General features: G+C 41.4%; 2 protein-coding genes across 2 annotated transcripts; one reads left to right on the top strand and one right to left on the bottom strand.

Moving 5' to 3' along the window:
• The first annotated feature begins 617 nt into the window (after nt 1-617).
• LOC124295029 (alpha-1A adrenergic receptor-like) lies at nt 618-27,799 on the top strand. The gene is made up of 9 exons (XM_046743062.1): nt 618-776; nt 11,489-11,574; nt 12,011-12,405; nt 14,833-14,992; nt 16,044-16,188; nt 16,899-17,081; nt 18,325-18,487; nt 25,183-25,396; nt 26,805-27,799. Exons 3-9 carry the CDS (start codon nt 12,208-12,210, stop codon nt 27,059-27,061), a joined length of 1,320 nt encoding a protein of 439 aa, XP_046599018.1. The 5' UTR covers nt 618-776; nt 11,489-11,574; nt 12,011-12,207; the 3' UTR covers nt 27,062-27,799.
• On the bottom strand, nt 18,516-23,088 carry LOC107220029 (glucose dehydrogenase [FAD, quinone]). Its single transcript, XM_015658424.2, has 3 exons — nt 22,707-23,088; nt 20,452-22,424; nt 18,516-19,454 (listed from the first exon to the last, which is right to left on the bottom strand). Exons 2-3 carry the CDS (start codon nt 22,051-22,053, stop codon nt 19,089-19,091), a joined length of 1,968 nt encoding a protein of 655 aa, XP_015513910.2. The 5' UTR covers nt 22,054-22,424; nt 22,707-23,088; the 3' UTR covers nt 18,516-19,088.
• Nucleotides 27,800-27,819: the final 20 nt, after the last annotated feature.

Here is a 27,819-nt window from a genome sequence, read left to right as displayed (position 1 = left end):
AAGAAAAGTTTACAGGCATGGTCACCAAAAAAATATACTCACATGAAGAAGTTTGTATAATCCTAATATATATATATATATATATATATACGTATGTACGCAGAAGACTTTGAGAAGTGAAAAAACGAGGAAAAGAAAAACAACGTATGAAAAATTCTAGGATATCGAATCGAGGAAAAAATGTGATAAAAGTAAGTGATAGTATTGTGTCTGGAAAAACGTGACGAAGTTGCCAAAAATTTCTTTGTACGTATTATATCATCGTCAGACTCCAGGCAATCAGAATCGATGTAAATTGCTATTAAAACTTACAATTAACCGGTCCACAGCGGTTCTGAGTAATGAAATTATGCGAGGACCGAAGAAAAAAGAAACAAGCCAAAATTGAAGCTCTAACAGCGTTAAACCGTGAAATAATCGACCTTTTACACGGGGCATATAAGTTTTAATTGCGATAAGTGATTGAGTTTCTTAAATTTCCTGCAACTCTCATCGCTCCGGAGGGTCGGATCTAATCCTCGGCTAAGGTGGTTCGGGGAAACGGACTCTCGGCTCTGCTCGTTGGGGCTGGTTTGAAAATCGAGTGTCGCGACTGCAGGGTGCAGAGCAGTCGTCGGGACGCCGCGGGTCCAACGGGAATCTCGGCTTAGAAGCTCCCGTAACTTCACGCCGCGAGCACGCGCTTTTCTCCGCTCTTGCCTTCTTGGATTCGGGGCCGAAACTGCGACCCTGGAAATTAAGCTCTTGGTTTCCGGGTAACGGACGCTGGAAAATCGGTGAGTGAATTATTCGGCGAGCTATTATTTACGGAATTATAATTATAGAACGAATCGATAAATCGGGGTTGGAAATTATTTATTTACCAATCTTTTTCACCCTTTCAATCAAACCGATCGACTCGTTTTCGTTCCTCGTTTTATTATTAATTGTACATTGTGCCATTTCGCTCAGCTGCAAGGTTTACTTGTAAAACATAGCTTTTGACAAATTGTTTTTTGCTCGATATTCGTGCCGTGCGGTGGTTATGATTGTTTCGGCTTATCGTCGATGAGTGAAACTGTGACAATAACCGAAGAATAATTGCAGCGTCGAATTGCGGTGTTTAATTGCAACGCAGTTGCACCATTTATGAAAGCTCTAACAACTAAGTCAACAACAATATAATTTCCAAGTAACGCATTTAACGCATCGAGGGCGAAAATAAATTGCCCTTTATTGGATCATCGATGAAATTTGCGACGTGTACCGGAAATCTTGTCTTCCGATAATAAAGAGGAAAGTTACATCTTCTTCGGACAAATGGATCGTCATAACGAATTGTTCTCGATTAAATTTAACTGCTTTTTTATCTTTTCATAACGTGAGGTTTTTTCCTCTCTCAGCGGAAGCAGAGACGCATGAAATTCATTATTGTCGCGTAATGTCATAACTTTTGGTTTCACATGGAAAAATCACACGGCCTCTCGTTTTCTTTATATTAACGTACTACATATGCTTATGTATATACGAAAGTCCTGGAAACTTGCGTCGGGGGTAATCAAAAAAAAGGGGGGTCGAGGAAAAACAATTTTAATGTGCAAATACGCGGCTGTACTTTTATGAAATCATAATATTGTGTTTGTCAAATGTGAACGGGAAATTGCGCGAGCTTCGTGACGTGTAAAACGTGTTTTTTAATCGTGCAATTGGCTTATCTACTACATTCGGCGTTTGTTTTATCGTTGAAATTGTGTTTGTATCGTTTGTTCGGTGACTGAAGAGCTGAAAAAAATTCAACCCCAAGTGTTGAGTATTGAATTGTGGAAAGCGATTTTGAATTGGAATTCGTCTTGTCGCCAAGTGTAAATAGGATCGATAATACAAGACCCTGTCCGTTGGGTTGGTTACGATAATACAATTAGAGGATTGTTTAACGCGCCAGAAGCTTTCGTGTTTGATAAAAGTTGGATCTCAAAGCGAAAAACTTGCTACAACGCGATTCGGGCGAGTTTTCTACAATTTTCAACGAGATTGAGGCATCGTTAAAATATTCGAAGGTAGCCAGAGTACATTTTTGTTATTATTAAAAAGGAACGGAGCTGTTTCTTTCGCTTTTCATTATTCTTTCCAAGGCTTCGTTTATCCCGTTTGGTTTCTGACGGGTTTGATATTACAGCTGCGCACAAGTAGGCGGGGATGTTTCACAATTACTTTTGCAAACTTTCAAAGAGTTAGTACACCGTGCAAAGTTACCATTTCGGGTTAATGTGCTGAGTGAAATTACAATTTGCTCGAGGATCCAGTCCTTTAGCCTAGACGTATACTGTGATAACACGTCTTTATCAGTCTGGCTCGTTTATCTCGATTTCAAACTGCGCGTTTGACTCTCCTCAAGGAATATAGCAAAATCTACTATCTCTAATCGTAGTACTAGATGCATTTAATCGCTTCGTGCAATGAAACACGCGGAGAGAAATATCTAATTTTACTTACTATGCGGTCTACAAATATATGTATTGATTTATTTTTTTTTTTTTATAAAAAATTCTGCAGGATACAAAATGAAAATAAATTACTATCTACCGGTACTCTTGATTAAGCTCACTCGTAATATATATTCTGGCAACAATTGCGCAATAATTTTAGATTCGTGAAAGAATAATTAATCGATCAAGGCCTTATTTGATTAAAAAAATATAGTGAACCTAATAAAGATATTTTTCAATGCTGCAATAGCAAAAAAATGTAGCACTGATACTTGTACCAGTATATTTTCTTTTAATGTTATTCAAACCGTTATTCTGTAAGGATGCCCATTTTAATAAAACATTACCGTAACCACAAAACGAATAAAATTTTCCTCAGACGCAGGAAACATATTACACGGTTAGACGTGCGGCTTGTGCAGGATCTTCAATCCGCCAAAGAGTACAAACACCTCAAGGGTTCTCGTCTTAAATTTCCCTATCCGGCTTATTCCATAACCACATCCGCAAGGGTGCGCTGAAAATAATAATAGAAAAAAAGCAACGCCCGGCTTTGTCTTCGCGCAATGTATATACGCATGTGATAATCTGCCGTCTATTAAAGACGAGACGGTAACCCGTTCGTGTGGCAAACAAAACTGATACAAAATTTAACGATTAATCAAAAGACTCAGGCGCGTGAATAGGGGAAAAAGTTTAGCAGAAATAATTTTTTATTTTTCCATTTATCTTCATCATTTATATACACGTATTGATAAATAATGTGCGGTAAAAAAGGTGAACTCTCCGAAAAAGTGACGTCACGTATCTTCTCGAACCCGAATGAAAATCGCGTTGTTTTAGTAATTCACCTGTTAAAATTCAAGCGACGTGAATTCTCGCGAAACTTTTAAACCTACAGTTAGATACCTATACAAGTTCATCCGATGGATATTTCTTCGAGTTCGAAACTTTGGATATTTGAATCGAAAAGTTCACGATCAGGGGTTTATTCCCTAACTTATTTTGATCCGTGCGAAACCCTCGCGAATATTTCGAGGTCGTGAAAATTCCACCTCCAATAACAACCAAGAGCTTCTTCGTCCTTTGACTCCGAGAGAAAAAAATGTGCGATTATTGATACTGAAACGACGTATTTCCGAAGTTACATTTTCCGGCGTGAGCATGACACAATAATCTGTTACGTATAAAGTCGAAGAGACTGTGAAATTATCAGGCCTTTCATAATCACCCCGTAGATTATAGTGACCGCCGATATCAATCTCCGCAGGACAAAAAGCTGCGCCGAGCTTTCAGAGGTAAGCTTAGTAAGTTTGCCCGAGCGCAGACAATAGTCGAGAAATGCGTTAACTTCCGGTATTCTCATCTCTTTCCCACATTCCCGTTTTTCCCACCCCACTCGGTTATATGAACTGTTTAAACTTCTCCCCAATTTGGGAATCCGAAAGGGTTGCGATCGCGATCCAGAAAAGTGAAGGGGTGGATTTATCCTGATCCTCATTTTATTTCGAACTATAATATTTTATACGTTGTACAGCTCTGTAGCAACGCCAGTCAATTTCCACTCACGCTTCGGAAACTGACGCTGATTGAGCCTTCTCGGTGAAATCGAGATTGGGGAAACATCGAACCGGTTTCTATCCGTATTCAATATACCGGTACGGAATCAAATACGCGGCTCGTATCCTATCAGGGATTAAATTACGGGGAATTTTTTCACCCTGAAAATCCGCATTGATCCGTTGAAAATTTACCGTCCAAAATTAACTCGCTGTCAGAAGCGTCGTAAGGGAGCTTTGATATATTAGGAAGAAAAATTGATTCCTTTGGAGGATAAAAATTACGTATACATAATTCGTGATTAATCGATGTCTGGCTGTCTTTCTATCTGAAGTTTTCTTTTTTTTTTATTGTTATATCAACGAACTTGGCAGCGAAATTTTTAATAAAGTTATTTATGAAAACGAAAAATGAACCTATTGTTGGAATTTTCAAGAAAATGAGCTGAAAGTATTTAATTTATTTGTTTATTGATCAGTGTCATTATGCTTGTCAATGCCATATTTTTTGATCATGGTATAGGTAGATTTATTCTTTTAGTTTACTACACTTTTTCACTCAAATCCAATAGTTACACAATAGTTACAAGAAAATATACAACGAGTGGCTGTAATCAAAATGAATATATGTAGTGTAGATTGTCTGGTTACAGCTACAAAACACAATTTAATTATTTTTCTATTGTAGTAAACAAAATGAAGATAGATAAGGACTGCGTGATTAACCATCAACGATAAATATCTCTCAATGCAAGTACTGAACTTTGTTCATTTTACATCGTTTCGAGGCTCTCGTATAGTTAATTTTTAAACTGCGAAAGGGGTAAAAAAAGATCCGGTAACCGAATAGAGAGTAAATACATGATTTAGAATTTCCTTCTCGAACGATTCATCCGTGAAATAACGTAAATATTTGCGAGACAGTTTTCACGGTGTAGAAGTAGGTGGAAAAAAGAGTTTGCAAGTTTAACGATAAGTAACGCGTTTAAAAGTCGGTTGAAACGCCTTAACCGAGACGATAAAATGGTCGCAATTATAACCGAGACTCCTTTCCATAATATATGAGAAAACGAGAAGATGCAGCTGCAACGGTGTACAAGCAAAGACGGGAAATTTAATCTCGAGGAAAAATGAATAAATCTACACCAAAGTCAAAGAGTTATACGTAGGTAGGTATATACATGCAGCTTATAAAGCAAGGCTTGCGCGCTTGCATGCGGGAGCAAAGGAAAAGATAATTTGTTTTCATTCCTATTACGACGCAAAGAAAGAGCCATGCGGAGGGTGAGAGATAGGCGAGCCCTTGGGGGGAAATATCGCAATTTCGAGGGGTGAGTGAGTGGAAAAAACCGCCGTCCAGTTTTCAAGGAATTTTCCTCTCCTCGCCGAGGCGAATAGTCGCTGTTCGATGGAAAAAACAGCGGATGTACGGCGGACTGCGATTTGAGGAAACCGAGGAGACACGTCTCGTCTACATCCAGTAAACGACATGTTGTGAAAAAAGGAGGCCGAGCGTAGGTTTGCAACATGAGTCGTGGGTACATCGAAGACGAATATTGAAAATACGCGAGGCAAAAAGGCCGTTGTCTCCTTGTTCACACGATTTTTTGTATAACAAAAGTATGTTACGCGTTTCTTCACGAAACACGGAATTGAGGTTAGATTTGTTCGCAACAGCGCATGCGCGCTGCGTCATTTCTGTCCTCCGCGCATGCGCGTTACCGGACTCGCTATATCGTCACAGAAACCGATACTTTGTGTACGGCAAACATGCATAGAAAAACGCGTAAAACATGCTCGCGTTGCACAAACGTTCTGTAGATAATAAGCTCGCGACTCCGAAGCGCCGTGTTCGGTGTCTATCAATCTTGTTCCTTTGACTAACAAACAACAACAGACTGGCCGTCGGTGAGGCCTGTCAATCTTCCACAAATTCGTCGCCTTGTTCAGCCTCGTCACAATGAAAGCTCCTGCTTCACGCATTGTACTTGCTTACAGCGTGTTTTGCTCATTCCAGACTCCAACGGATCCGAAAAACTTCGGAACATTGGTCGAACCAAACTTGTGAACCAGACAAAAGCAAGCTGGAATAATAATCATGGATCGAAAGGAATGCTAATTAAGATTCTGGAATTACTCGTAGTTTTTGACGATCTTTGATTTTATCTTTGATTGCTTTTTTTTTTTATTCGTCAATTTTTGTTCACCGCACAAGGCGAGATTCACTCGATTGTACGAGAATGAAACGGCGGAGCGAAATTAATATTGAAAAAAAGAATTCACATTTCCTTACACAACTCTGGAACAGCCATCGATATCGAGATTTCGACGATTCAAAAATCGAACTAGTTAAACCAAAACAACGTATATATACATCTAGTTATCTATTTTACCTCATAAAACGTCGAGATCATCAAATGAAAGCTCAGCTCTTCATTTTCCGGGTGATTCTAGCGATCGAATATCCCGTATATAATTCGCTGCAAAAACATAGAAAAGCTGTGAACGATCCGTAATTGGGGAGGAGAAAAAAAAAAGAAAAACGAAATAGACGTGAGGAAATATCGAGGATTAATTCTGAATCGACACCTCGAACGAATAAAACGGGATAGTTACAAGTTATATACAAGTTCGAGAGGAAAGAATAATCACTCTCGATTCGTGTTTAATCGCCGAGGCGTCGGTGATCGTCGATGGCAGTTCCTGGATTGGATTACCGGATCGAATTATCCCATTGAGTGATTTCCTTTCAACCGGCTATATGTATATCTGACAGGGTAACGGTGGGCGCTAAGGTTCGGAAGTGAAAGGATATTGGCTGATGGGACAGCCGGTGATCGATAAGACGATAACAAAGAAAAATGGTGTCGGTATTAGAGAAGCAAGAGAGTTATTCTCGCCAGTACGAATCCGAGGTGCGTATTTAAAATTCAAAGCCGGAATCCGTCCTTCGCGGTTTGCGAGGAAAGAAAGAATTCGAACACAAAAAAAAAAAGAACAGAGAAAATGTTGTACAAAAAAAAAAAAAAAAAAAAAAAAAGAGAGAGAGAGAAAAAAAACAGGAATTCGCAAAGTTTCCGAACGTTCGCAGCTGTCGCAAATCCCTGAATAATTTCTCGCGATTTTGGCTAATCGTTCGGCGTTCGAGCGACAGAATTACACACCGGATGAATTGGGGGACGAAGGCACTTCGCGTCATTTGCCTCCCAGCGATTTTTACCCCGTCCTTATAGGTACAATATAATGTATACATAGATATACCGAGATGAAAGAGCATCAATCACCGAGCTCTGATAGGCGGCGTTTGATAAAGAAGGTTTTGAACGGGGAAAAAAAAACCCGACGCTGTTCGCAATTCTCATCCCTTACCCGCCAGCTTTTCTCGGTCGAGGAAAATCGGCAAGTCACTCACCTGCTGCAACATTCGGCGAGTGTAAGTCGAGCGAATTTGCGCTAGATTCTGTAGGTCATGGATACGTGTGGAAAAGCTAGACGGGACAGCTGATAATTGCCTGTTTTCGGCCGGGCTAATCCTTTCCTTCCCATTTATCTGCAGCGGCCGATTAATTCGGATTCAAAGCGGAGCGTAATATACACGTCAATTAAACTGTCACAACTTAAGGCAGAATTAAGCTCTCCTGCTGGTTCGAGAGACGCGAATTATCCTAACACTCCATTAAATGCCGTATACCGCTCGTTAATTATTATCATTATTGTTATTACGTGGATTTCAGAGAAAGATCGATTGCACAGATTTGGTTGCGAGTTATTTAATGGACTGATAGCCGCCCAACGAAGAGGGATGGCCAAAATTTCGGCTCGGAACTTCCGAGGAGGAGGGGCAATTAATTATTTCGGAAAAGTTTGACGTCGCGGTCAAACGATCCAACCCTTCTCGACTCTCTGCGAAACACATGATATGCGGATATTTTTTCTCTCCTTGTAGGTATACTGCGTCGTAAAGTTTTACGGGAGTAGAAACAAAGAACAAAAAACTTTTCACGCAGTCGGGTTTATAGAGCGTGTGCATGAATGATTATAGCAGCTTGAAATAGACGCAGCGAGTTAAAAAACTCTGGTCGCCTAATCCAGAGGGAGCCTATTAATCTCGTTTTTCTTCTGTCGAAATGTTTCTTCGAACTTTTGAGGCTCTGTAAAAAAAATGATAATAAATGCATAGTTGAGGGTAAGAAAAAAATGTTGCAAGAGGGGATGCGAAAAATCGGTTCAATCGATGAACGGTGCGTTTCGTTTTTTCAGATATTCGTATTGAAAGTCTGATGCGAGTAAGAATTCATCAGGTGTACAATCTAGGCAAAAAGTGGAAAAACTTAAGAGTCGAAATCGACAGGCTTGAAGAGGTAAGTTTAGTCAAAACTCCGTTGATTTCCTCTCGCATCTTTGTATTCAGAGGACGATGTTTTCATTGCATTTTTCAAGTTTTCATTTCGCGATATTATTTATTTGGATATAATTCCTTCGACTGGAATGCTGTGACACCTGATGTATCCTCAATGTTTCGCTGATATTCCGAACAGCTGTTTTGATAGAAAAACGCGACGTGCGGCATCGAAATTGAAATTCAAATTGACGCGTAGGTTTCGTTGTAACAGATAAAGCACATTGTAAAGGGCGTGAGCTGAATAGAGGAGAAAAATTGCGAAATTGAGAAGCTGTGCGCCTTTCGGGCTCTCTTCTCACCTTAAGAAAAATTGTTTTTTTTTTTTTTCCACACCTACCGTGTTTGTCAAGTACATGAAACTCATACACACCGTTAAAAACGTCTTGTCGAAAATGTCTTCTTGGTATAACGGATCGATCCTCCGACCTACCTACCTTGTACGTCTTTTACAAGACGGATAGGACTACTCCGCTTCAGATTCCCCGGCATTGAGGGTTTTTTCGGTCGAATCGACAGATGTTTCGGTGGAATTGCAGCCGAATAAATTGTTTCCCGACGTCTCAGTTTAGCCGAACCGGGAAATCACGCAAAAAAGAAAAGAAAACGGAATGGAAGAATCTCGATTCCCACGATTTCCGAAACTGGAACATTCGCTGCTGGCGTCACGTAGTTTGGTTGCGAAATCGTGGGCAGAAATTTCGCCAATATTCCGAAACCAGCTTTGGCAAACTTTCGCAATGGTCTGTCGGGTGAAAAGTTGGAACTGCGGTAATCAATTAGTCTAGTCGATCCTAGTCCGCTCTGCAGAACTGCGAGCTTTCATCCTTGAAATATCGTCAGAGTCAGGGAGACGAATCATATTATAATTTGCAGAATTTTTCGCGGTGAGTGCAGCCGTGGATGTAATAAAAAGAAATTGGACTTTCGATGAAAATCAAAGTGACAATCCAATCGCACAGCTGCGTTAGCAGCCGACGACAACACCAGACGATGAATAATGGATTATGGAAAATTCGGCTGCGACGATTTCGGTTTTCACGCTCACCTCGAACCAGCTGCACCAGCTTTTACCTCGAAATTTATTCCAGCTCATGCGTCTCGACTCGACAAAATGCATGCAACAAATTCTACGGCGATTCTGCAAGCCCCGTTTATTTGCTTTGCATTAAATTATATTTTATTGTGTTTTTTTTTCTTTGCTAAAATTCGCGAGTACATTTTATGCTGACTCGACGGTAATTTTAGCCAGTTTATGTATTCTGATGAATAAAACGAATTTTTCGTGTACTAATCACCGCGTCTTCTTTCATTATTATACACACTGTTAGATATATAAGGCAGGTTCTGCGTACAGATTCCGATACCGACATTTTACCATCATTTTTAGCCGCTTTACAGCTCAGACGCAAACCCGTTTTTTGGATTATCCCGAAAATCGTCAACCTTATCGATGATCGGTAAAGTTGACCAATGTGAGGGGTTTGTGTCTGAGATCTCAAGTGGTTAAAAATGTCGGTAAGATGTCGGTATCGGAATCTGCAGGCAAAACCGGTCTTATACATCTACTCAGACTGCCCGCATATATCTATAATCGAGATATCCAATTGCGGGAGTATTTAAGCTCTGCTTGTAAAGAATTCACCGTGAGAGCTTGAGCTTCTCGTTTCACCCAATATGTCACATGAGATTAGCCTGGTAAAGAAAGTTGGCCAATTCATCCTCAGTTCTCGACAAGATCATCGAGTATCGGGGGTTGCGATGTCACGGAGTGGAGTAAAAAATAACCATAAAAACAAAACGGTTTCACTTACCGTTCAGAGTCCGGATCCTGTGCTAATTCGATGAAACCTCGATGGTAGCTCAGGAGAGGATTGAGTTACACAAACGAATGGAGAAAGTTAAAGTTCGACATCCGCTTGATATATACGGGAAAACTTTAACGAGATTTTGATGTCGGGTTAAATTATTACACAATTACTCAGAGCGGCGGTATAACAACCCCTTTCGCAGAAGTTCTGCAGCTCCAAATACACAATCCCCATTTCTCTTTGAATGCGAATCAACGTGCTTCAATGTAATCCATCAAAAGCAAACAGGAGACACAGTCGCCGCAGTTTTGCATTATACCTATAACGCGATCGAAAATGCACGGAGCTTTGGGGAAAGCGGGGCTTTTTCATACGGTGAATTGGAAAGCTCCGCCACCCTTGCGGAAAAGTTTTCTGGTCGATATTTACTCGCGATATTTCGGGGATACAAATAACGCGGGATTAGCCGAAAGGATAAACGGATCGAGAAGGACTTTCTCGCCGATTCTCAAGTCGGTTCTAATTTATTGCTCCTGGAGGTGTTGCCTCGAACGTATGGAAACGTGCACGGAATCGAACCAAGGTTCTAAATCCACTTAATCCAATTCAAACACGCGTTTTCTGCAACCCGTATAAATTTGTGATCGAATATTTTCGGGGTTCGACTTCTAGCGGGAAAATTCGAATTTAACCACATCGTTGCAGGCCCGGTACAATTCATCATCCTTTCCTGCAACGTCAGGAGCATTACTCGTCAGCCGGTATTATAAAGCACGAATTTCGTGTTCCCAGCACGACGAATAGCCGAGAAGGCTTGCAAATTTCATTATACAATGTTTAACGATGCGAGGCTTGTAATTTATAACGTGGGTGACTAATAATCTTGGTGGCCATCCAGCGTTAACCTTTTATCGAAACTAACCCGTCGAATTCTTTGCTTGTCTCATCTCGCTTGTATAATAAAATAATACAACGCCTAGGTTCCCATGGAAAAGTGCGTAGTTCCTAGGTTCTCTGATATTATACTAACACTACGTAAACACGCTTAATTGGTTTTGTAATTAATGGTTACACCCGGACTGAAAAGTAACGCTGTATACTATACATTTTAATTAATTGTTTAGATCAAATTAATCAATCGTCTTCGGAACAATATTCGTTGGTAAATTTGTCTAGTAATTTCTTCTTTTTTAGCCTTTATCCCCTTCACCCTCTCTCTTTCTCTCTATCTGTATATACATATATCTGTTTCAGGTTGTGTCTGGACCTGCGATTACATTTCCATTCGCCAAACGACCCGTCAAACTTTCTTATGCGACAGGACTGAAGACGCCTTAAAGGTCTGCTAAAGATACGATTTTTTGCTCAAGCCTGTGTACAGACCAAAGCGTTAATTACCTTTTGACGAGCTTTATGCACGGTAGTTCATGAAAGGGCATACATATCGTTGATGAAAAGGATTTTAGAACATTTTTTTTTTTTTCATCTTTTCCATTCATATTTGTATAATCGTATCGGGGACTCACGACTTTCATACCTTCGCAGCTACTGTGCGTAAAATCTATTTGAAACCACGGTTATCGCGATTAGCAATCAGCCAGACGGCGTGACGAAGAATAATTAATCCCTTGAAACCGAAAAAAGAAAACAAGGGTAGAGAGAAAAAGAATTATCGATATTCCCCGAAAGGTTTTCGTGAGTAAGAAAAGAAGGCTTGATATATACGCGGAGAAGCTCGAGTAGCTCCGGCATAAAATATAACCTTTATTATCACAGGGAAGGATGAAGGTATGAAAGGAAATTACCATACGACGTTGGTACGTCCGTTTAAGACGGGCGTGATAAGGAAAAACAAGAAGAAAGAAATAACCGCGGCGTACTAAACTTTCGCAATTATGCTCACGAAATCGATGGAGAGGCTGGCAATTTCCGGACTCTGAAGCGGGACTCGAATCGTCCTGCAAAAGGTCGACATGACCAGATGTGGTAGCTTTCAGGGGAGAAAAGTCGGGGAAATTTTCATCGACGACGTGGTAAATCTGACGAACAACAGTCTCTCCGAATACAATCCACTCGCTGTATCAACAGCCGTCGTTTACACCGAGGACACATTCAACTTCAACTGCACCACCATCGTACGGAACGAGAGCTTTTGGCTCCTAGTTGTGAAGGTAAAAATTATCGGAAAAATTTCTCTCCCTTTATTTCCCGCTTAACATACTTTCTCCCTGTTTGCTCTAACGAGGTTTTTCTCCCTAGAATCTCGTCTTATTAGGCAAATTTGAAAGCGAGCTCATATATTGCACGTGATAAGACCAAGAAAAATCACACATCTCGGAATTTATTTTTCTCTTTAAGATCGAAAAAAGCTGTGTCTTAATTATCTGCACTTGACGAAACTATAAGTTCGATATTCGATGAGGGATGAAAAGCGAAAAGAATATATCCTAAGCTTGTATTCGACTCCACGTTCAGTTTACAGGCATCCAGTCTGCTTTTTATAATGAAATTCTTGCGCGCCTGTGTGCGAAAAGCATCGACCCGGTGAATTTTCTTCTTTCCGAGGAAATAAATCTCCCGAGTGGGCTGGTTTATTCCTTCAAGAAAGTCACAACAAAACGAAGCGAGGGTGAAATACTCCGGTGCCAGATGCTCCGCGGCATCCTCGATCTGAGGGTAAATTAAAATGTATGATACGCAGCTGCCGCGACTCCCGAACCGTTGCAGAAGCTTTTGATTCCTTGTAAGTATAATAGCGTGGAATCTGATTTATTTAGTTATTTTTTCTCTTCATTTCTGTCGACGGAAGGGCGACTTGTATACGTACATACATATATACATATATGTACGTATAATATACAAGGAGAAATCAGCGACTATTCAGCCGACATCGAGACACACGTGAGGGAGCACAATTTTACATTCGCTTGTCAAATTTGGCCGAATGTGTATTCATAATAATACGTCATGTCAGTGTCGCGAGTGTAACAATAATACTGACAATATCGATTTATGCAAAAATGAAAAACGACGCCGCGTACGTACCAAGCAAAAACCGCGAATAATGCACGCGCGGAAAACGCAACGGCGGAAATTACCAACGCGATTTAATCGAGTCGAATCTGTAGTGAGATGAACTAGCCCCGTTAGTTTCAAATCCTCCCTTTTGAAGCCCGGCTAAAAGCCCATTTCTGCTCCCATTTTCCCATCCATTAACGTTAAAGATAGACCGTTGAAAAAAAAACCTTCGGTCCGCGTACCGACGCAATTTTCCTTAGCCCGTACACATTTTCACTCGCGACACCGAATAGAAGGAAATAGAAATAAAAATGATGAAAAAGAAAACGAAGGAAAAAGAAAAAATAAAAACACTGTGACGCGGAGCAAAGAGATTTTCCGCAAGGCGAAAGCTCGCGAAGGGCACAAAGGTAAGGCGTGAAAAGACGATTCTGTGTAAAAATTTTTTTAATATATTTACACGCATTCGAAAAAAGCACCTTGCTTCGTGGAATCTGACGGTGAAGTTTGAACGGTTCGCCCCTGATCGTAAACGACAAAAGATGCGGCGGAAGGATCTTTTCCGACACCTACGAAAATCGATCCTCAAAATGGCTATTCGGTTCCGAGACTATCAATCTTGCAGGCTTCGCTGGTCATCGAATCGCCGGCAAAGCTAACGGACGAATTCCATACCGGAGAGATTCATCTATGCAATGGTGATGAGGTACTTTAACCTCTATGGACAGAGCTGCAGATAGCCAGCGAATAACCGGGCATTACGAGAATAAGTTGTACCGTATATCTTCACCCTCGTTTCATGCATACCAATAATACTTGTTCCTGCAAAGCTGGCTCCAACTCGGGAGAATATTAGCGACAAAATTTCCCAATTCGTCATCGTCTTTCTTGCGTTAGGTGGAAAACAAGGAAAGAAAAGAAGAAAACTCCACTGGGATTTGTTGTAATGGAAATAAAAACCAGTCATTGTGAAATCTAGTGGATCAAAAGTTCGTTACTCTAATCGGCCCATATTTAATTTTAACAGACCCATTTTCGTTGTATTTTTTTCAGTTGACTCCACGGCTTTTGAACAATGACTCAAATTATTTACTTCGAATTTGGAGACGGTATTCTCGACGGTTCTTTTGTTCTTTTTTTCTACTTGTTATATTTCTTTGGGACTTGAATAAAAAAAAATAAAAAAAAGTCCTCAATGTTGGACGAAAAATCGAATTTTAACGGGTTGTTATTTTGTTGTTGAAATAATGTAAAATATAAACCATCCAGAAATACTCTATGCAAATGGGAAATAAATTATTCGTAATGTTATTGAAACATCGTTAAAACCACGGCAATACAAATTGGCTGAAGCTATTGTCGATATAACATGGCTTCCTGATAATTGATTGTAATGATACAAAACATTCAAACGAAGCTCGATCTTCACACTTCGGAAAAAATGATCCCTGATCAAATCTAATTGTCCGCTGTCGAGTTATAAATTCCCAAAATTTCCCCACTTTTTCAACCGTCATCTCGAATAATTATACGCTCGCTTAATCTCTCCGTCTTATCTTTCTTCTTTCAAACTTTCGCAGGATCCTTTACTCGCCCTTGAGGCCTTGGCACTGCTGTGCGTGATCCTTCTAACGGTGGGTGGAAACACCTTGGTCATAGCTGCAATCGCGTCGAGTCCAAGTCTGCGAGCACCGACGCATTCTCTGATAGTGAATTTGGCCTGCGCGGACTTGATATTAGGTACCTATTTTACATCGGCTAATATAAAAATTAGGGTGTTTAAAAAAAAAGAAAAAAAAAGCTGAGCGTTCTACGTTAAATTTGAAAGATCGGGCTCGATTAAGTTTTCACTTTTTTTTTTTTAACACATCTTTTTGAATTTTTTAAGAAACACGGCGGGGCACTTCGATTATTAATTTTTACCCTGACATTTATAATCAACCCGAAGATCACGATCCGTAACACGAAGATATATCGACCGGGAATCTTATTCTCCTAAATTAAAAGTTCATATTAAATTATAACTATTTTATGAGATTGAATCAGCGATGAAAAAGCCGTCAAATAGACTTTTTAAACATCAAATTGAGGCTTAATATTACAAGTGTGGGTCTCATTTGTGACGTGAATCGATATCACGATGGATGTAATCGATAAAAAAAAATTTCGTTATTCATAAATTCAGAAAAAATGTATAAACATGAAAAATCGACTGACCGCGATCCTCGGCATAACTTTATCGGGGATGCCATGATTGAAGATCGCAAATTATTTTCATCGTAAACACCCTGATAAACGTGTGAAAAAAATTGGAAACTCGGAAAAGTCTGTAAGTCCTGAAACGTTGACCGTCGTTTTACCCGTATATAAATCAGAAATGATACCAGCCTGTGCAAAGCTAAGGAGGAAAAAAAGGTAGCCGGTGGCGTCGAGTCCAGACGTATAACGAAGGGCTACTTTGCTAACTGGAAATCCATTAATCGTGACCTAAAGGGTCGAAGCAACATGACGGAAACCCCTGTAAATCCACACGTGTCGACCCGGCCTTTTCTACACCCGGTACATACATTTTCTGCTCAGATTCTCTCAGCCCACACGGCGTGGCGTATTAGAATCCGAGATATGTAATACGTGTGTTTTTTTTTTCCTTTTTTTTTTCTCCCCCTCTCTTCTCCTTCGTTCTCTCGACGTTACACAAGACGCGATAAAAGGCGATGACCGATGGACCTGGGATTCGAAATTCGGGGATAGACCCTGGAACTCAAGTATTTTTTCACCACAATTTTTTTAGGGTTGACGGTCCTCCCGCTCTCCGCGAGCAGGGAACTCAGGGGCGGATGGGGCCTTGGTCCGGTCACTTGTTCCCTCTGGGCAGCACTGGACGTTCTTTGCTGTACAGCGAGCATATTGTCGCTGTGTGGAATCTCGGTGGACAGGTAAGAGAATTTGGAAGTAGAGGAAAATTTGTTGGGGTTTCAGCAGCCCCCCTTTTCGAGGGTATCCAAAAACCGGACAAAAAATTGAATAAAAAAAAAAAGGAAAAAAACAAATCCTCGGTAAATAGCACGGGAAATTTATCTTACCAAAGTGCTGCGACAGCTACTTTTGCCGAAAAAAGTACCAAGGCTTATTGACACTTTAACGATTATTCAGAACCTCTGTCAAAGAAATTGCCATACCGCAGCTTTGACGACGGTTCTCTTTGCACAGCTTTTTACCCCGTTTCGCGAAGGCGAAACCATCGCCGTTTATCATTCCGAAAAAGCGCTCAACGCGTTGAGGGAAAAAGTAGTCGAAAATTTTTCTTACGCTACTCGGTAGATTTCACCCGGCGAGTTGTGTCGAGGATATAATAATATTCGGTTTACGAATTGCTGTGAAAGTAGCAACGTAAATGTACATTTTTAATTCTTTCGGTGATCCGACGGATGTCGCGAAAATGTCGCGCTTTCAATACCTTCGTGATTGAGTCTCTGCGAAATGCAATATCGGAAGGAGAGGGGAAATATGCTAAGAAATTGTCAGGCAAATGAAGTATGACTGGACGGATGGACGGACGGATGGATGTGAGGTGTGACGTAAAAAGTGGGGTGCGAATTAGATGAAACTCTCGAAAGGGGAAAAAGCTTTCACGAGCCTCGCGCAGGTACATCGGAGTGTCCAGACCGCTAACTTACTCAAGGGTTGTCACGACAAGAAGGGCGAGATTAATGATAGCAACTATCTGGCTCCTGGCCCTGGCCATCAGCGCTGGACCCCCGCTAGGCTGGGCCGAGGACAGCGTCTACGTTCCAGAAACCGGGGAGTGTAACGTCAACAAGCAGTTGGGGTGAGTCTTGTACAAGGGTATTAATTTCCACCCCCAAGACGACGACGTGGCTGGAAAATATATTTTTCAACGTGTTGACGCTGGCAGGAATTTCTTCGGCTGTAACAATTAACGTTAATGCATCATATATGTATGGTACATCCACTGGGGTGGTCCTTGATAGGGTTGTTTTTTAATTTTATGCTCTCAGGGGCTTGAACGCTTACAAACTGTTGAAAAAAAAAATTCTCTGAAAACTTGAGCTCTCTGTATCGACTCTAAGACAGTCCGCTTCGTGGTCGAAGTATCTTATCGCCGAAATTAATGGAAAATATATATTTTTGCAGAGAATTGAACGCTGTACGAAAAAACTCTGATACACAAAATTCGTTAATTAAAGTTTCAATGAAACGTTGTCGACGAACATTGTGATATGTTTTGTGTTACAGTTGTTTATTTCATAGCTGTACTTGACGGAATGATAATTTTATGTAAATTAAAATTTGAACGTTATTTAACAAATGAACGCTTTCATCTACGAATTTTATGGATCGAAGTTTTTTTTAGAACGTTAATTTCTCTACAAAAATATGTATTTTCCATTATTTTCGGTATATTCGACAACGACTTATAAAATTTCAAAGAGCAAAAAAAGTATTTCCCATGATATTTCCATAGAGTTGACGCAGACAGCTCAAATTTTCAGGAATTTTTTAAAAATCAATTTGGAAGCAATCAAGTTCCTGGGAGCATAACAGTTCGAAAACAACCCTACTAAGGACCGCCTTAATATACCCTATTACGTATATTAAACTGCCTCAATGAAAAACTTTATTTTTTTTTCGATCTCCCGCTTCATGAAATCATAGTTCTTAACACAATATTGAACTTCGTCAAAGGAAATCACCATGCAATTTTTTTAAGCGGTGCCACATCGAGGTTGTGTCTTCGTCATTTAATTAACACGTAAGAAATCAAATTCTGACGGTTGAAGGAAGATAATAATTTTTTTATACAACGGACGGAAATCTGTACGCTATCATTTGACAACTTATATATTTTCTTGAACGAATAACATTTTTAAACATCAAAATCTGACGCATGAAAATGTTCGACGTAAAAATAGTATTTATCAAAACTGTGTCGTAAACTATGGTTAAGTAAATAAAAGTGGGATATCGAAAAACGGAATAAACATTTTTTTTCAGGCAGCCAAATATATATATTATGTACATACACACCCTGCTCCAATTCTCTACCGTAGATACGTCATATTTTCTGCCTGTGGGTCATTTTATCTACCGGCTCTTGTTATCCTCGTACTTTATGGCCTTGTTTACAAGGCTGCCGTAAAGAGATCCCGTTTTCTCGCCGCTGGATCGGTCACCAGGAGTCACGTAACCCTTCGCATCCATCGGGGCAACAAGGTAATTCGAAACACCGACAATTATTATGAACAAATTATCATATACGTACGTACCAAACGGATCGGAGGGGGGGAATAAGAGGGAATGGGATCCAGAGTGTAAATCAAAAGCTAATGGGTAAGAGAAATAACTGTTAGAAAAATCTCCAGTCATTTTATTCGCGTGAACGATGATGAAAAACTGACATCATGTCAGTAATCGGCTATAAATAATGAGTCAAAAAACTGAGAACCGAATCAAAAACATCAGTTTTTTTTCGTAATTATGAAATCTTTTCTCAAACTGTTGATAACTAACTAGCTTTTATTATTCGAATTTGCACCTATAATATTCATTTCTGTTATATCTTATGTATACAGTTTAATTCGTGTTCACCATCGTCTTTGTTCTCTCTCTGTCTCTCTCTCTCTCTCTCTCTCTTTACCTAACTTTCATTTCAAACAGTGGTCTCATTCATAGTTGATTGGCAAAGGGATAAACTTAAACAAATAATCCGCAAGTTCATTAACTATTCGCTTAATTCTTACAAGCTATCGTTATATACACTGGACAATATTATATTTTGATTTCGCGCTCATTTCGGAAAGGAAATTACAACGATTTACAGTCTCGACGGTCGTACGAACTCCCCCCAATCCTGCTTAATCATGTCACTGGCCTTTTCCCCGATCATGAAAGTCGGGGCGTTTGTATGCCCGGATATTATCGTCGGCATGACGCTGGCGTCGACGACCCTGAGACCCTTGATCCCGTAAACTCTGAGCCGAGCATCGACCACGCCGAAATCTTCCCTCGGTGCCATTTTGCAGGTACCAACAAAGTGCCCGAGGGTCGTGCTCACTTGGCGAGAGACGCAAGCCCAGTAAGGGTCAGAGTTGAACCGGACGTCGCGACATCCGGGAAAGGCGACCGGAAGTAGAGTGGCGTTGTAGCGCTTGAAGGATTTGGTTCCGGCCAGCTCGATCGCCTGAAAATCAAAAATGGAGGAAGGAGGATCATTTGAAATTTTATGCAAGACGACAGCTTTTTTCAATCATGGGAATCGCGAGTCAGCGAAACGAATAACGACAAATTTGGAATCCTGTACGCCTGTTAACTCCGGTTCAATTTTCTGACCAATAAAAGTTTCGATCGCGTGTTCCTGATATGTAAGGCTGTAATGAATTGATCGGAAAGGTTTATTGGAACAGGTTACGAGCGTGTCGTTAAAACGATCGAATCGTGTGCTGCACGTGATTACGGACAAGTTGTAACATTGACCTTAAAGCACAAGGCGTACGAAGCATCGCGTACGTAGTGTGTACGCGTATATTACATGTAGACATGCATTTCGGTAGCACTTTCTCACGTACGATGGAACCGGTTTTACAGACCCAACGATTATTCAAGTCCCAGAGTCAGGGATAATCGTAAGCGTCTACCGAACATCATGCACTACAGGTTTTGTGGAATTTGGGTTACTGACCAGCCCAGAGATTTATGTAATTCCGATTTTCATCGCGCTGTCGTTGGCATCTCATTATACTCGTTCGATTTCTCAAGGACGACTGGTGCAGTTGTAACTGGACCGACTAGCTGTCGAGTATCATCGGCCTTAACACCGATTCAAAGGCACGCAGTCTCGCAATTGCACCCTGAATCGAACCGAGACGGATTGGTCAACAATTCCGTAACTGTATCCTCGTTAAAACGAAAGAAACTCAGGCTGAAACGAATCCCACGCAAGGTAGAAGCCGAAAGGACCTAAGACGTCGAGAATCTACACTCGTACATGTTGGATAAGGTCGGAGAGAAAAGATACGTTGTAGAAACCGAATGCCAGACGGCAACCCGCGCATATATTTGCATCACCAAAGAGGCAGAGGTACAACCCTCGGGCCGTATATTCGCACGACCTCTCAAAATTCTCCGTAGTTGGTCCTAAGTACACGAAATTAAGCCACCGTGGTATGGGATATGCGAACCTTTTTTATGCCCTTAACCATGGTGTCCAAGTCGTCCTGTTCCTCGTAATAATTCGCCTCGAGTTTCGGCCAGTGAAAAGGATCGGCACTCTTCAGCGTCACTCTACCTCTGCTCTTTGGATGCTGCAGGATCGGGACCAGAGTGAACGCGTCGTGTCCCTCGTAGCGACCGAAGACTTCCTTGACGAAGTCCTCTCTCAGTCCGAGGATCCTCCTGACACTGCCGGAAGTATCTCCGGTCAGCGCGCCCAGCCCCATGACAATCTCTATGTCCGAGTGGTCCGAGTCGTTTTCGGCTAAAACGTTTGGCTCGTCGTCGTCACCGAAGAGCGAATTTCCCGGCCTTCGGTCTTTGGAGCCCAAAGATCTGGCGGGACGGTTGGTGTTGAGAAAAGCGAGTCCTTCGGCGCCTCCAGGGATGGTTAGGGGCCCGGTACCCCTGAGGAAAAAGTCTAGGGCGTTGGCGGGGTTGGACGCCATCCTGGCCTCGACGACAGTCACGCTCTCGTTGACGAGGAACGTTAGGGCGGACATGCTGACGTGGTCCTGCAGGTTCAGGCCGACAGGAAGGTCCTGGACAACGGGAATGCCGATAGATCGGAGATGCTCGCTGGGCCCGATCCCAGAGAGCATGAGAAGCTGGGGCGAGTTGAGAGTACCGGCGCATAGGAGGACCTCCTTCGAGACCCTGACGAAGTGGCGTCGCCGATTCCTGACAAACTCCACGCCGATGGCGCGTCGTCGTTGAGAGTCAAGAGCGATTCTGGTCACCCTGGAGGCCTTCGAGATACGGAGATTCGGCCGGTCCCTTACGGGCTTTAGAAAGGCCTTGCTAGCGCTGACTCGACGACCGTTTCTCAGGTTCGCCTGTGCCACCGAGAAGCCCAGGAGACGCTCGGCGTTGTAGTCGTTAACCCGGTAGCCCATCTCATCCGCTGCCCCGAGGAAAGCATCCCGCAATTTCGAGGCGTACGGTGAGTGAGCAACGTCCAGGAAGCCGCCAGTTCCGTGATACCGTCGGTCCAATTTCGGGATCCGGATGTTCTCCGAGCGCATGAAGTACGGGAGGACTTCACGGAAGCTCCATCCCGGGTTTCCCATCGACTCCCACGCGTCGTAATCACCCCGGGAACCCCGCGTGTACATCATGTAGTTTATCACCGAAGTCCCGCCGACTGCTTTGCCGCGAGGCCAATTGCACCTGCCGCCTTCCATCGCCAGACAGAAACCACCCTTGCCCTTGTCGTCCGCTAACCCCGGCTCTGTCTTGTAGCCCCAATTGAAGGATGTCACGTCCAGTACTGGAGCCAGCAGAGGTATTTCGGTCAGGAATATCTCCTCCCCGCCTGCCTCCAACACCAGCACGTTCCATCCTGGAATTTCCGTCAGACGATTCGCCAGGACTGATCCTCCCGAACCCGCACCGATTATTACGAAGTCGTACTCCGGCGGTACGTGACTCTCGTCGTCGAGCAAACCCTCCGAGGTTGGTTCAGGAAACTGGTAGAATCGCCTCATGACGTTCTCGAACAATCCCAAAGAATCCGTACAGCAGCCCAACCTCAGGGGCAGCCAAAGGATTGCGAAAATTTTCAAGGACATTTTCAAATTTTTCGTACCAGGTTCAAGTACAAGTATACGTATAGATATATACGACGAGCCAACGTGTGATTCGCGAATATTCTCTGTAATCCTTATATGTATTTACTGTATATTTATTGTGACCACATTAAACGTTGGCAAACTTTGCAGGATGGAGATTTACTGCTGGATTAGCAGACCAACGTATCGGGCGGAAATTGCGTGAGATGCATAATTTATTGTTAACGGACAAGGCATGGCAGTTGCTTCAAAACGCGCACTAGGATCTAACGTCAATGCCTTCCGTAATTTGTTGCAGGCGCAATTTGATGAAACACTCTTAATTATTGACTCGTGATGTGCTTTAAATACTGCACTCGGTGTCTCGGGAACTGAAATGGAAAAGTGAATATATGTTTTTTGCGAAATTCTAGGTAGAAAAAGTATAGGTGTATAAGAGAAAAAAAAAAAAAAATGTTTCCAATCTGAACAACCAAACGACAGGATAATTTCTAATCGTTACTCATATAATTATACTGGAACATTCTTGTGTAATTATCACGGATCAATAGTACTGACCACAAAGTTTGCACAATTCTTACTTCGGGTAACTGATCGTAAAGAATGAATGTAAAATCGTAACAATTAAATGTGACGATTTGTTTAAACAATACCTGATCAATACGCTCTTGTCTTTTTCTCTTCATCGTATTTTCTACTCGGCACTGGGAACATTTTCTAACTGATTGATATTTATATGCACACGTTGCTGCAGGAGTCAATAAATAATTCAAGTCCACAAGTATCCGGTCACATTTGTTCTACGGTTTACTTAAATTTATCACAGAATCTTCAATACCGCAAAAATTGGCTCCTCCTCGACATCGCAAACACGTGTGTTAAAATTGTAAGATTTTTGAGTCGACCGAAAATAAAAATATTGAGAAAATTTGGTAGAAAAAAAGCTTCGGGCGTGAGTGAAACTCTTTCGATGATCGATGAAGGATCGTTACAGCCTGCTTGTCAGTTGGAGACTGAAGTCAGATCGGACCAACCGTACAGTCAAGGCTGATTGCCCGCCAACTCTGCGATCAGCAGCTCTCCGAGTAATGTGATAAGTTTAACAACAACAAGGCTAAACGCAGATTTTACCGTCACCGTAAGCAACAATTGGCTCATACATTCTCTCCCGCATTTCGTTAGGCAAAAGTGAATGACGAATGATTAAACCGAAGCCGCGTGGAGGTATTGGAAGGGACGTTGATCGATGATCGACGACAATCGATCATCATCATCAATTACAACAGGTACACAGAAATCGCGTTTGATTGCCACGCCGCAATAACACCTTTAATATGTTTGTCCTCCGTTTTGGCACGCCTTGACAATTTTATCGTTCAACTTTTCAACGCGATATTTGGACACGCGTAATCGATGCACCCTCCGTTTACCAACCTTTTTCCATAATGAGGATACAGCCACGATGTCGTCGTCGGACCGAGCGAGTGACGTGCTTCACTTTCCACGCGTCGTACTTGATCAACGATTCGATCAATACTTTTTAACTCTTACCTCCTGTGATTTTCCCGGGGTTTTAACGCCGTTCGGATCCCAACGTCGACGCATTGTGTCATTGTACGCGTGTTATAAATCTCCAGCCATTCACGCACCTTCGTCCTAATTATTTGCGTAGTTACTCGCGTTGCCTCATTCGTCGCTCTAATTAATCTTAAACCTGATCGCGGGAAAATATTTTTACGAAAAATTATGGCTGTTGGAGGTCGAAATTGGACCATTATACAGAGATGTGGCGTCATCACCAGAGCCGAGCTGTGTTAAACATGCAGTTGCGCAAACCTCTGCAGACACTGTATAATTGATGATACGCTTCAGCTTATATGTATACTCTGTTTAAAATCGAAGTTGCGTAAGCGGTTACCACTTAGCTTTGGAAAGCTCGAAAAAGAAGTCTTAAGTACGTTTGGATCCCGATGCTTCGTACGGTTTGTTTGGAACTGAGAGAACATTAAGAGATAATAAAGCATCGTTCGCCACATGTATTTTCTATACGGGATGAATGAAGCTTCCATGACTAAAATTCGAAACGCTTCGTTACAGGTCTTACGATTGTTCGACATTCGCTGCACGATCGCTGAATTAGCATCATTGAAAACTTGCGTGAGCAGACGCTCTGGGATTTACCAATTCCCATGAAACAAGTTGAGAATAGACAAACACCGTGCCTTGCAATCGTATAATATATATGGCATTACGGTGGAATCGAACAAGTCGTCGCGTTCCTTTTCATCGCGACGTATTGCACTTGACCGCACTTCCATGATGGATTGATCAATATATAACTCACGTTTTACAAGGACGCGCTGTCTTTTTGTCGATAGAACAGGTTTGCTGTCAGACATTCCCTGTGGGTCCATAAATTAGGCAATTACACGACTAACTTCGCAGTCTGTGAATCAAGCCTAGACGAGAATATAAAAATCTCCTAATCCAGCGCGTGCCTAATTCATTTTCTGGTAAAAACTTACATCAATAGCTACAACGTATGGCTTCTTTGGTAGTTAAATTGTACAAACAAAATATCCAGCCACCATCTTACGTTCTCCTAAAACTTCAAATCACTGTGCTTATTAGAATTTCAAATACTTTCGTATATTCGTCTTCTTTTATGAAATCATTGATACGACTATCGTGTATTCCGTTTAATTATTCGCAAAAACTATTACATCAGTTTCACCCAAAGTTAGATGAACTCCAAAGCCAACTCAGGGTCAAGTACAGTAAATTGCATGACGCAACCAGTGGCAAAACGTTGTAGAAATTGTGCAACAGCGATTGAGAACTAGAGCTCTAAGAATAGTACAGTCTGGGTCAATTTGAAACCGAGTGTTAAACAGCGGCAACCTTATAATGGAAGTGCAAAAATAAAGGCACAAATAATGATTGGAATAAAAATTTCGTTTCATGGCCGGTGTTACATGGTATTTAAAAGGTCAATTTTACTCTGGATCAAGGTGTTTCCCCCCTCTTTGCGAGTGACAGACAGACATGTGTCAATTTTTACGAACGCGACCTTCTCCCAGGTGCATCGCCGAAGGAGATGATAATTAAAGATGATCATTGTTTGTTCAGCTCTCGGAGAATTGCGGCAGCAGTGAATCCAGTACGAGGCTTGTGTCGGGCCCCGGGCCCCCGGCACGTTGGGCGTCGCAAGGACGTCGCGGCGCTCTTTACAGAGGACCTGCGGCGAAATTCCGGCGGCAAAAACGTGCGGCAAAAACGCTGGGGATAGTAGTCGGAGGTTTTTTACTCTGCTGGTTTCCATTCTTCATTATTTTACCCATAGGTAGGAAGGTTCTTATCTCTCTTTCCCTCTCTCTTTATCTCTCTCTCTCTCTCTCTCTGCATAATTGTAGGCATATTTTCTCTTTTTTTTTCACCCAATCAATTTGGTAAATTGCCAAACGATGAGAGAGAGCGATTTATAAAGCAGACCGGATATTAAGCTGCATTTCGTTCCTACATACAGCGTATTTCACGTTTTGATGGAAAGGGCGGAAGGCTGGGGGTCTGCAAAAGCATCCAGAATATGAGGGCGGTTCCGCGATTGATTCCGATATTTATTTTTCCCCCGTGTTTTCTGAGACAGCAATTTCGACGATGCGCGACGTGGGAGGTAAAATTGAAAAAGTAATTCAGCTTCTCAATTCGCATCTACCGGATGAAAAAGGTTCATGTTATACCCACGCTTCGCTGTGTTATGCCGAAGGTGCTTCGATCGCGTTGTGCATTTTTTACTTTTTAATCATGATCTAGCGCCTCGGGAGTCAAATGGGAAAAGAAACACGCTGACAGATAACTCCAATTAACCTTTATCCGGAGTTTGTTAACTCGACGTTTCTAACACTTGGAGAAGAATATTGTGACCCGTAATGTACGTGTATTCGAAGAACGTTGTTACCTCATCGCGTTCGACGGTAAACCTGAACCGAATATAATTAAGTGCCGATACAAAGAGAGCTCTAAGCCCAAAAGCGTTATTGTGACCGAAACTAGACGAATGCCAAGTAGATATACGTACTTTCGTAACATTATGCCTATTAGCATAGCATTTCTAAGGCATTAATATTACAATGTATATCTGTACAGGTGGTCAGTTCAATGGGAAAAACTGAGCTAAACAAATTTATACCAATTTAATAGCTATGCTGGTTAAAATAATTCGATGAATTTCTATGAGAATTTCAATGCAGTGGTCTAGAATTTGGACCGATTCGTAGTTTTGGTCTGCTCAATCGAAAGAAAATACTCCGTTTTTTCATAGATTTTCTGTTTCATTTTCTCGAAATCTGTGTCGAACTATTTCTCGTGATTTCAATTGTAGATCTTCACAGATATTCAAACACTTTTACCAAAATCTACGCAAAACTATTACGTTTTACGGAAGTTGTATATTTTCGTGAATTTACGTTAAACATCGTTAAGTTTCATAGACATTCGTGAAGAATCGTATTTTTCTATGAAAAAACTACAATTCTTGATGAATTTTTACGATTCGTTCTTTTTCCTAGTTTGTCATAGAAATCATTTCACCAGGTTTAATTGTCTGTTGAATATACGGCAAAGCGAAAGGCGTTGTGTTTTAATGGCAAAAAAAAAAGAAAAAGAACAAATGTCTGCAGAATTCATATGACTTTTCATATAAACCGTTTAGCACAATAAAAAATCTGATTCATTTACAATATGTATTGCAGATGCGGCTTGCGAGTCGTGCAACCTTTCCGAAAGCTCGGTTTTCGCCTTTGCTTTCTGGCTCGGGTATTTCAACAGCTGTATCAACCCCCTGATATACGCTTGCAGTAGCAGAGAGCTCAGGCGAGCTTTCCAAAGTATATTGCGGAGGGCGTTTCTGCTTCGAGGAAGGACTCAGCGTTCTTCAGCCGCCATGTATGCAACAGCTATGGGGAACTCGAACAAGCGGCAAGGCGTGTCGACCAACCCACGAGACTGATTTTTTTCTACGCTTCCAAGTATGAACTTTAGGGTCGACCGCGGTTCGGCTGAAGCTGAGGCGAAACAGATGTGTTATTTACACTCGAAGCTCGACGCAAACAAACCCCTTGTGGTCTCGCAAGGGTTTCCCGCTTTTCGAAGTGGAAAAATAACGTGGAAATAATGGCGTGTGTATAAACTTGTATGGTACACAGGGTGTGTGGCCAATTTTTATTTTTCTCTAAAGAAAACCAATATTGAGCTCAAGGACTCTGACGATGGAAATCAATGTTATGAAAATATGATCAAGTATTTACGACAGTCTTCAGCTGAAGTTAGATTTCGAAAAATTCTGGACGGTCATGAAAATTCGCTGCCTCATTTACACCTTGTGGTGTGTAATTTTTCATAAATTTTGGAACGTGATGATTCAATTTTTTCATCACCCATCTATTGGACTGTATTCTAAAAATATTCAAATAACGAAAAATTATATTTAAAAAATTATAGTCATCAATGTTCTATCGTCAAAATACCGGGCTGGCAGTGTCGAATCTCTGAAGAATGAACTTTGTCTTGCATTTTAAAACGTAAAATATTTGTTCGAAACGCCGAACGAGGCGACAGTGTATAATTAATACAGGGCCAATAATTTCTCAAAATCATGTATTACGATTGTGAATATCATATCCATTCGTGGATACAAAAGTTATTGGAAATTATATAAAATTGTACAATATTAAATACGTAAATATATCAAATTTATTTAATAAATTC

This window comes from Neodiprion lecontei, chromosome 6 (assembly GCF_021901455.1).
Source record: "Neodiprion lecontei isolate iyNeoLeco1 chromosome 6, iyNeoLeco1.1, whole genome shotgun sequence".
Lineage (NCBI taxonomy): Eukaryota > Metazoa > Arthropoda > Insecta > Hymenoptera > Diprionidae > Neodiprion > Neodiprion lecontei.
Note: the sequence above shows the minus strand (reverse complement) of the source record. Positions and strands in the feature narration are given on the sequence as shown.

Bases quoted from the DNA above. Each gene is read 5' to 3' on its own strand.
- LOC124295029 (XM_046743062.1), top strand. From the start codon at position 12,208: ATGACCAGATGTGGTAGCTTTCAGGGGAGAAAAGTCGGGGAAATTTTC. The intron at 12,406-14,832 runs GTAAAAATTATC...AAACTTTCGCAG, and splicing joins TTTGGCTCCTAGTTGTGAAG to GATCCTTTACTCGCCCTTGA. The intron at 25,397-26,804 runs GTAGGAAGGTTC...TATGTATTGCAG, and splicing joins CTTCATTATTTTACCCATAG to ATGCGGCTTGCGAGTCGTGC.
- LOC107220029 (XM_015658424.2), bottom strand. From the start codon at position 22,053: ATGTCCTTGAAAATTTTCGCAATCCTTTGGCTGCCCCTGAGGTTGGGC. The intron at 19,455-20,451 runs GTTCGCATATCC...TTTGATTTTCAG, and splicing joins TGGTTAAGGGCATAAAAAAG to GCGATCGAGCTGGCCGGAAC.